Consider the following 10,834-nt stretch of genomic DNA (forward strand, 5'->3'; position numbering starts at 1 on the left):
ATACGATTAACTTTGCTTGCCTTGCCTTTACCACTCGGCTGTGGGTGGCACCTTAAAAGTAGGCTATCTTTTTTTTTATGGTTCCTTTTATATTTTGCTGTTAAACTATCTCTAAACATCAATAAAATTGTACACTCCAAATTTAACCCTTTGTATAGAAGCATTAGTAGTCTAAATAGTGGTGAGGAAAAAATTAGGTTTAAATGTTCCATTTACAAAATTAGATTAATAATGCAACTCAGATTGAGCAACAAGTCCATAACACAGATTATTTATAAAGGTTCAAAATACGTATTGGATGGTTCGGTCGTATGCACTATCTGTAACAAATTGGATTTTGAAACTCTACAGCACTTTCTATTCTCATGTCCTGTTTACAATAACATAAGAAAGCAATACATTGACAAGTATTATGATAATCAAAATTATAGCATTGAAGATCTTCTTATAATAAATTCATTAAATAAATTGAATGATTTGTTTTATTATGTAATTAACTGTTTAAAGCTTCGTTCATTTGTAATTGATGGGTGACTGTGTTTATGATTGTATTGATAAATTTGTATATAATGAAATCGTATATATAAAAAGAAACCGTATTTTTTGTAATAATTTGTTTTTTGTTTTTGTATTTTTGACGGATACATGTTATTTTTCTTGTTTTTTATTGATACTTTTTCTTTTCTTTTTGTACGCTATTTTTATTGCATTTTCAACTTATTTAAAAAAAAAACAAAAAAAACAAACTCATTGTTAGAAGATATTTTCTTTAAACAATAAATACATATTATTATTATTATTATTATATTTTGTTGAAGTTTTTAGTATAATCTTTTATTTATGTTCTAGTGTGGAAACTAACTTCCTAAGTCCTCAAATAATACTTCGCCTAATCAAAGCATTATTAGTCCAAAGAAGTTTGGAAGAATTCAGAGGAGCAAATCAGGTTTGTACAAATAAGTTTATGGATTTTTAAAAATTAACTTCTTTTTTAGCACATATAAATTGCATTTAACTTATTTCTGTGGAATGTAGATGGATGATGGCTATTTAGTCAATCCACTGCTAAGCAATTTGTCACTTCCGTAGATGTCGCAATGTTTGTTTGTAGAATTCAGACTTGAGCATAAGTGACTGTTATACGAACTTGTGTGCTTAAAAAGTCACATCAGTACCATTTGCAGGTCCTGCATATTATGTGGGACACTAAGAGCCCCCAAGTAGTCCAACTCTGCTAGGAGTTTTTAAGCTACACTATATTATGTGATTGAGCTTAATGCTAAGATTGACACTAATTCAAAAAAAAAACTATTGTTACATTTTGTGTTCGTCATGAGTTAAAAATATATATCTCATTACAGAGGTGTTATGTGCTCGGTAATAAGATCGAAATGGAAATAACAAATCTTGTAGAACAGAATCCAACTTTATTAAGACTGGGCTTATGTTTAGAATATAACGATGCAAGACAAAGGATCGCTACTCACCTCCAACGAAATATTGACAGGAGTAAGTATTTGTTTACATTTTAAAAATTATTTTGAACAAGCAACTCAATTTAAAGAACAAACAAAGTAGATTAATAATAATTTGGCTTCTTAAAAAAAAACAGATTTTTAAAAACTAAATATATTGTGTATTTTCATATCAATATACTTTTAATAAAGCAATACATAGCGCTTTATGTACTTGCTTTTTTTAATTGCTAAAATAATGCCATTATTTATTACAGGTTTATAATTCAGGCCAATAATATTTCATCATTTTTTTTTTATTCTTTATAAACGCTACTCTTATTTTCAATAACACATGCTTCTCATTCATTTTTTTATTTTTACTGTTTTTTTTTTTTTTTTTTGCTTATTTTTTATATTTTCTTAATGGCAGACCTCCACCACCAACATCAACATCCATATCTAAGACCAGAACACATGTCATCAGAGAATGTTCCAAAAGTAAAATCACTTCCATTAGAAGCAGACAATAATTATAAAGATGACACTAGAATTTTAAGTAAAAGTGAAGATATGTTGGAAATTAATGATGATTTATTAAAATTAAATGAAGTAAATAATCAGAAAAATAAACATAAATTTGTTGAACATCCTACTTCAATGAAGCCATATCCATCGTCTGCAACTTCTCAAGATTAAGAAAACTATTATGCGGTTAATCTTTACCCCTTCTCGCAATTATCGGATGTATGTTTTCAAAGTTATTAACGTGGCAAACTACAAAATAAAACAGAGGTTATTTTTTATTACTTTTCTTTGCTATGCGCAAGAAAGGAATCTAGTCATGTCTGCACTAAATGTATCGATTAAAATTTTGAACGTACCCTTTCATGAATCCTATGAAAAAAACTAGATTAACATAATATCAAGAGTTGGCAATCAAAGTACCCATTTATATCCTCCGTCAATTTATATTATGCTTACAAAAAAAGTGGGAAACGCTATTAATAAATAAAATCTCATCCAATCTGTAGTAGATTTTGCTGGAGTAAAATTAAATCATTGATCATCGATCATGATAATCGATTATGTTCTAGACCATATGACTCCATAGAACTTCCTCAAAGTAACTTTTTTTTAAAGAAAGCCAGAGGAATCCGTCAGTGCAACTGAAAAAAAGCTCCGGGCGCCTAAGACCTCCGTTGTTGAGAAGAAATTCCGTTTTTAGACCCAACGAATTCACCTTCTTAGCTTAGGAGCTAAATGATTATGAACATAACAAGTCCTCCAAGTACATAATTCGTTATTTCTACGCAAGACTAATTAGGTAGGTTTTTCTAATGAATCTAAATGACCTACTGGTAATTGATCTTTCGTAGAAAGGTTCTAAAAGAAAGAGAAAAAAAGGTAGGAAATTGTTCAAGTTGAAGAGCAGTGCACCTGCTGAGATAGAATTGAAAACTTTGTTAGCGCATTATTGAACCCGTAGTGAACAATAAATTATTTTATCCGTTTTCGCATTCATTTCTTGAATTTTGATCGGTTTCGAATGATTGCTCATCTTCGGAATTATCTAGAGAATTTTCCTCTTCTTACTTATAACAACATAAATCACTCTGTGTTGTTATCATTATATAATCTTGATTACTTCCATCTGTCAATTTCGTGTTTAAGCAATAGATTTTAAGCTAGAAAATCTAATTCTATTCTCATCCCGATGAAAGAATCTTTATAGATGTTTCGAACTCCGAAACCAACAGAATATTTGCAAACAAGTCTGACGTAACCATGATTTTAAATTCCAGTACCAAAGCAATAAAATGATCAATTTATTGATAAATTCTGTAAAATATTTTTAAATAAATTATAAAATAAATGTATAAAATTAAAAAGAATCCCTTGCGCAAAATCTATAGCCCGCGATAATAGATTTTTTTCCCCATAGTTCTTTGAGTTTTCGATAAAGTTGATTGCCAACTACTGTTTCTGATGCAATAAATGATACCTATTGTGAGTTAATGCAGTTATTAAGGTCTTCTCAGAATGCTTCTTTTTTTTTTTTGTTATTGTTTTTTATTTTCTTCTAATTTTTATTTTTATATTATTCTTTTTTCTCTTTAAGCATGTCTATTTTTTTTATTTATTTATTTTTGTACTATGTCTCTTCATAACATTTATTTATGTTGTCCGTTTATTTCTTGTCTTTCTTTTGTATTAAATTACTAAATTAATTCTTTTGACTTAATGGAGGGTTGCGTCAGATCTATTTTTTTAAAGATATTAATAACTAGATACACACTTACATTATCATTCAAATTGTTATTACAGTAATAACAATAAACATTTATTGCCTATCAGTAAAGTAATAGTTCTAGTTCGAAACCTACTAGAATATTAGCTAAAATGTTCAATACCCGAGTAGAGGTGTGTATGCAGACTCTCAATTAGTCATCTCACATTTATCTTCTGTCTCCTAAGATAGACGGTTATTATTATTATTATTATTAATTTTTTGTTCTGTTATGTGGAAGATGGTATTGCCCAGGAAAGTATAGTTCTAAAATTAGAAATGAAATTGGGATAAGAAAAAGAAAATAAATATAACCGAGAAAACAGAAAAAAAGTAGTACCCTTAAATAAATAAAAAAGTTGGGATCATTCTCGTTCCTGGATAAAGAAAAAAGTAAGACCAAACGTCTTAAGCATACTTCTAACGCATCAAATTCAATTGTACTGAAAAACTGACGCACCTCTTCATTAATAATTTATTATTTAAACCATTTGTAATTTAGTGATTTTATTTATTGTTGACTTCGATTACCATTTCTAATATAGATGTGCGACTGTGCCGTGATGCCAAGGCACGATTCGACATCACCCTAGGTGGTACAGAAGGATTCAAAATTGCCAGCAGAAAATGAATTCCAAATATATATTAAAATAAGAACAAATTAAACAAAGAATTATCGAATTTTCTGGTCTGTCACAAATCATTCTCTCAGTTCTATTGTTTTCTTGCTCTTTTATTTTTTTTCATTTTGCCAAATTTATCTGGGTTTTTTATTTTTTTTTAACAGCAACTTCATTTTCGGACTCACTTGACATCCCTAGTTGCTGTGTTCAATTTTCTATTAAGAAAAATTAAGATTAATTTGGTTTCATTTTTTAAGTACATACTTCCTTATTTAATTTTTGCGTTAAGCATTTCTAAATTTTCTTTCAGGACAGACATTTTGCATAGTATGAAGAAGTTTAATTTTACACAGATTTAAATATTATTCTGCACTTTATTGTGGTGTGTGCATAAAGAGTCTGGCAGAGCAAATTTTTTTATTTTATAAAATTTATTTTTTAGATGCCCCTACATTTTTATTATTTATTTGTTTTATTTATGTATTTATTTTATTTTTGTAATTTGCTCTAAAAGAGTTTTTATCTTAAAAAATAAGTTGATCTGTCTGTTTGTTTGAACGTGTGTGAGATTGCGTTGAATATTTTCACAATATGTGTACAGACGCGTTACAATTCTCATCACATCCAGAGTTCCTTCACATTTTATATGAACAGCTACTAATCACGTACACACGTACACTTATATTGAAGAATGAAAATTAAATCATAAAGTGCAGCATAAGATGCTATATATATGATCTACTTCATTCAATTACAATTAATTCGACCGCCACCTAAAATCAAAATAAAAATTACTAAAAATAAGATAAATAATCCATAAAACACTATTAAAAAATTATTTAAATTATTCGCACAAACTAGTGTAAAGAATTGGGTTCTTATGTAATTTATTGTGTTATTTGGTTTAGTACGGAAGGACCTTTCATTGAGACTCCAGTTCAGATTCTTTAACAATCCGCTCCGACAGAAAAAACTGATCAAGTAATGTGACGCCCCAGTTTTTGTTGTTTAAGGTATAAAAAGGAACCAATTGTCGCGTTTATTATTATTATTTTTTTTTTTAGAGTAATTATCTCTACCTTTACAGCTTAATTTGTTTTTGTTTTTTCCCTCCTTTATTTTTGGCTTACTATTTTATATTTAACATAAAAAAAATATTAACTGCATTCTACTGTTTATATTATTTTTAAGTTTCAGAATGCTCTATGACTTTATGCAATAATAATTCATTTTGTAACTACTAATTTCAACTAGTTGTTATTAATAATAAGATTTATCATCTTAACAAATATAGGAAGTAAAAGCTGTTGTAAAGAAATTAATATACGAAGGAAGTCTAAAACATTGCTTTAATTTTAATGTGTAACAAGGCCTGATTTTTTAGTAAAATAGTGATTTTGTTTTAATCTCTTACAGTGAAAAGGATAGTTTTCGCTGCACCTCCTACGCATTTTGTTTAAATGATCATTTATAATGATTTCTTAAAAAAAATTTTTAGTGTTGTCAAGTAGGGCGAGCTACAGTTGCATTAGGGCAACCATTATTGTCGCAGTTGTACAAGGGTTAGTTGCCAAAAAGTGCACGAAAAAGCGTTTACGTTGAAAAACACCCAACTTTGACAATTTTTTTTCCATAAAAGATAAAATTTCCTTTTAAATATAGGGCAAATCCCCCTTTATAACTGTAGTTTTTTGCAGCAGCCCTGAACTTATAGATTTCTAGAAAAAAGTTGCCTAAAATTGGAAAAAATAACTACTACTGTAGCTTTTGGCTCTATTCTAATTAACGTCTAGTCACGATCGATTGTGCTCTCAAGTCAATGTCTTTTTTGTTTACTTCACAGCTTTTAGTGAAGTGTACGAAATGAAGGCGACTTATGAAAGGTTGCAGCATTTCTTGTTGATATATTTTTAGTAGATGATTTTCCAAGCATTATTCGCTTCTCGATCCGAGAATCCTTGCAGAAAAAAACTTATTGTTAATTTGTTGTATTCTTAATTACACAGAAACAGCTCAGATCAAACAATCTCAAATCGTTAATTCTCTCTAAAAAATAAACATCGAAAATTTTTCCCGATTACAATTATTTTCTTACCAGTTGTGAACGAAAAAGATTCAAATGTTTGTTGAGACATCAGAATATTAATTGGGCCTTGATCAGCTTTTATGTAAAACCTTGTTTCTTCATTGAATAGGAGAGTAAATAAACAAAATTTCTATATGGTTATATTACGTTATTATAATTTCTTTTCTTCGAAAATAAATGCATTGCCTCCTTTATGGTTGGGAAGGGTTTTTTTCGCATTCGCGATTAAAATTCAATAAAAATAATGAATGAATATAAATAAACATTCAAACTAGTTTCATACATCCAACATTTTATTTATTTGCGAAAATTTCAGGACTAACAGCAATTATTAACACTTCATTTATACACAAATATATATATAACTACACCAAAACTTTTTAGAACTCTACTTCTTTTTTTATTTTTAACCAAACTTTTAATTTGATTTTAGTGAGGTTTGTTTGCAGATTTGATCTAATACTACACCAACCTGTCCTAATCATATTAGAGCATGTAATTTCACTTTAATACCTTCCAGAAAATATATAGAATTATATTAACTTGTTATGTATCTTTGATTTGTTTGTTTTTTTGATAACTATTTTTTTATTATTTATTAACTAAGCATTTGTTTTTTATAAAGTTGTATATGGTATCAATTCTTGAAAGTAAATATTTTTATATATATCTGTATACAACTTTAAAAATTAAAAAAATAAATAAATAAAAAATTATGCTCAATACCAAATCATTTTAATTAATCATCAGATATACTTTCGAGTCCTACTTTTTAAATTATAATTATTGATTTGGTCCCAGTTTTGGGAGAAATGGTCCCAGGGACTAAACTAGTTATAAATAATATAACTTTATTTGGTGTTAAGCCTAATTTTGATTCTGTTCACCTCAGTTTACTGACACTTACTGCCTTTTTTTTTTTTTTTTTTGTACGTTGTTTGCAGTACGCCAATCCCGAGCCGGTGCTCCAACCTCATAGGCATTTCCTATATTATAGGTATAGTTTATTTGTTTGTATTTTATTAGCCGCACATGTTTTTCAATGTTCACTTTCTTTTTCTTTTTTTAACAGGACTACCAAAGAATTATTACCTATTAATGAAATGCTTATAAATTTTGGATTTTGTTTTTTATTTTTTTATCCAATGTATCCTATTAATTTTGATTTTAGTGAGGGTCAAGGATACATTGTATAAGATTTTGAATTGTGTTCATTAGTGAAGGTATTAGTTTAGAAATTAGTAATAACCCTATGAGTCCGCATTTTTTTCCAATCACATAGAGTGCGGTTTACATTTAACGCTGGCATCGCTGTCACGGCGGTGCATTACTTATTGAACGGCATTATACTATCTCCATCTGCCAGGTTTGTCTAGATCAACATTATATAATTCATTATCATTATATAATAGTGGCCTTTCCTAACTTAAATTTCTACTATTGATTTAGCGTTTGGTAAAAAGTTGCTTCTTTAAGTAAGAAAATTATTTGTAAGTTTCAAGGGAGTACAACCTAGTAAGGCCTTCAATACCATTTCACAAGTAGTCTCAAATTTTTATTTGACCGCTCACACAACCAATTTTTCTTTATAGAAATTAACTTAATATGCAAATTTAAAAAAATAGAAAATTCACTCATTAAAGAGGTATTCTTAGATTCTAAAAATTTGGAATTTTACTTACTATGAATATTAATTCGTATTATTATTAATACTTATATGTGTTTGGGGCATTAAATCACTCTGAAATTTCGTTTTGGATATAAGTATCCTTATGTTTCCAATACAAGTTACGGATCAACTTATATGCAATTAGGATTTTAAGTTCAAAGAAAATCGTAAGAGCCGTTTTTGAGAAAAACAATTTAAAAATATGAAAAAATCCATACAGCTTATGTTTTCTGATGTCCAAAGATACTGTTGAGTTCAATGACCCACCTAAAACAAATAATAAATTAATACTTGCTGTGAGTTTCCTTTTTGAGTTAAGTTGATCACTTTTTTTCCAAATGGTAAATATAAAAAATAATTTTTGGGGGATTTGGGAAATAATTAGAAAATTGCGACTTTTTTCACTTTATTTACCTTAATTCATGCAGTTATAGTTGGAGTACAGATCTCTTGCACTTTTAAATTCAATGGTCAATTGGATTAAAAATCACTTAACACGAAAATATTTCCGAATAAAAATTAAAATCATTTTAATAAATAATTAGTATGCAAAGTTTTCTAGTTTCAATTTAGCCGGTTTTGAGAAAATTCCAAACAAAAACATTCAAAATTTTGACATATCCGGTCAACTGGAAAAAATTTGTCAATCGTTTTTAGGAGGAAGAGAACCATCCTTAATCTTACTTTTTTTGTCGTAAATTTGAATTCAATCGTTTATTAAATTCTCTTACTTTAACAGTCTATGAAAATAACTATTTTGTATTCTAATGAACGCATTCAGATTAGTGTAATTGAGATTGTTTATTCTCTTACATTATTGCATGATATTATTGCTTATTGCATGAATCATTAATCTATGTTTTTAAAATAACTAATAAATATCGAAATGAGTTATTCAAAATACAGAGCCTTTGTCAAGAACTCTATGCAATATTAAGTCTCGCTTTAAATATTGTTTTTCGTTTATTACTTTAGATACCATTTAATACGTAATAAATGTATTGACATTTTTTGCTCCTTTAGGACATGTTTTTTTAATTCGGCAGCAAAAAATGTCCTCTGTTTTTTGTTTTTCTCAACTTACGTTCCTAAAATTTGGTAATATTTAGATAACAATTATTTTTAGAGGGCAATAAATAAAGATTAATAACAGAATGTACATATAATCCTAATGAAATGTAGCTGTCGTTTAAAGGTGGTAATACTCTTGCCATAGAATTTTTAAAAAAACTGATTTTTACGTTAAAAAAATAAATTTTGTAGCATGGATTAAAAATAAGGTAGCGGATAATCTTAGTCAATTAATGTTAACTAATACCTGGAATTTCCAAACATTCTAATGTTAATCTCCTGAAGAAGTTAGTTCAATTCAATGCCAATTTCAGATTTGCAATGCAGAAGAAATACTTTGAATGTGATGAGGTTGGTGATGAGCATCGAAATAAAGATTTATTTGAAAGTGTGATTAGATCTGTAGTACTGGATAATATAGCTTATTTTGTTCGTTATGTCATTTTAGATTTATTTCCAGAGTCTTAGCCACATCTCCCGTACTGACATCATTCCCGTACTATGAATCTGTTAGCGCTTCTTTAGAACTATTTTCTTCTTGCAGCAACCAAATTACGTAGACTTTTTGTCTAATTGCTATTTTTGTAGAAGTTTTTGTATGTATTTCGCTTTCAGTATGGTTCTCATTTATTCCCGTTTTTTAGCCAATCTGTAGAGCGAGCTAGCAGTATGAGAATGAATAATTTTGGACTGTTCTGTTTCTTTTAAAGAAATTTTTTTTTTTTTACTTTAAAGCGATACTTTCACTCTAAGTTTCGTTTATATTAGACATTTACGTAATAATTTTCCGTTCTAAATAATATAACAATATACTTATTCATCGTCAGCTGACCCATAAATTTTCTATCAGGGTTGAACAAGAAAATATGTAAAATTAATATTATTTGGAAAACCATTAGAATTGTAAAAATGCTCGAGTATGTCGACTGAAGCGTTAGCTAAAAATATGTTTGATGTAAAAATTAATGAAAGCAGAAATCATTTTCATCCAAAGAAGCAGAATAGTCTTATTAACTTGTTTTGATGACAATTTGGTCCTTGATGGTGGCAACTTAAATTAATAGAAAACCACTTTCTTACATATTCAAGTACTGTGATTGGACTCCTTTTAGCGTTCTTTACCTTGGCTTAGAAGTAGTTGCTATGGACACCTATGGGATGTTATTACATTATTCGTGCAGCGTACCTTCTGTTGATGTAACAGTTTTGTATGGAGTTGATCTTAACGTAACTAGCAGTAACTTCTGAAGAAATTTGAACATCGGCTCATTTCACTTTATGACCAGCCTCACCTGTAGCTGATTGCCTACTTTTGAAAGGTCTTTTGAAATAATTAAAAACATTATCTCCCCCCCCCCAAATGGAGTGCATTTTCCTTGGTCTTTGCTCTAAGTTTACGAGAACCCAGTACTCTTGAAGAATGTAACTGAACCAAATTATTCTAGCTACTATTAGAACCAGTTTAAAATTTGAAAGTGAATTATCAAATAGAGTAAAGCACAGTAAAATGCTCTTTTGCACTTTCGCATTGAATTTTGTTTCCACCTACAAGTTGTAGCCACTAGTAGTCTAACCTTTTTATGTTGAACTGACTGTTTTCTCGACTTTCTTGCTGCCTCTTACAAACGTATTATATAGGAG

At 28.7% G+C, this 10,834-nt stretch overlaps 1 protein-coding gene and 1 long non-coding RNA gene across 11 annotated transcripts in view; one reads left to right on the top strand and one right to left on the bottom strand.

Annotated features, from left to right (window-relative positions):
• Window positions 1-10,834, top strand: part of tmod (tropomodulin) — a 120,505-nt gene that overhangs the window by 108,035 nt on the left and 1,636 nt on the right. For 2 of the 10 annotated variants that reach the window (XR_012458173.1, XR_012458174.1), the window contains exons 7-10: window positions 850-946; window positions 1,362-1,509; window positions 5,276-5,380; window positions 7,398-7,450. Coding sequence is in view for 8 of the 10 variants with exons in the window: in XM_074127339.1 (XP_073983440.1) it covers window positions 850-946; window positions 1,362-1,509; window positions 1,888-2,153 (511 nt within the window). In the remaining 2 variants the exon portion in view is untranslated. Of the gene's footprint in view, window positions 1-849; window positions 947-1,361; window positions 1,510-1,887; window positions 2,240-5,275; window positions 5,381-7,397; window positions 7,451-10,834 lie in introns of those variants that run through there. The other 8 variants (XM_074127346.1, XM_074127347.1, XM_074127339.1 and 5 more) reach the window with 7 other exon arrangements.
• Window positions 8,102-10,032, bottom strand: LOC141453771 (uncharacterized). Its single transcript, XR_012458177.1, has 2 exons — window positions 9,441-10,032; window positions 8,102-8,389 (listed from the first exon to the last, which is right to left on the bottom strand). It is a non-coding gene; the product is annotated as an uncharacterized lncRNA (long non-coding RNA).

This window comes from Rhodnius prolixus, unplaced genomic scaffold, assembly GCF_049639745.1.
Source record: "Rhodnius prolixus isolate KJV_2025 unplaced genomic scaffold, Rpr scaffold_3, whole genome shotgun sequence".
NCBI lineage: Eukaryota > Metazoa > Arthropoda > Insecta > Hemiptera > Reduviidae > Rhodnius > Rhodnius prolixus.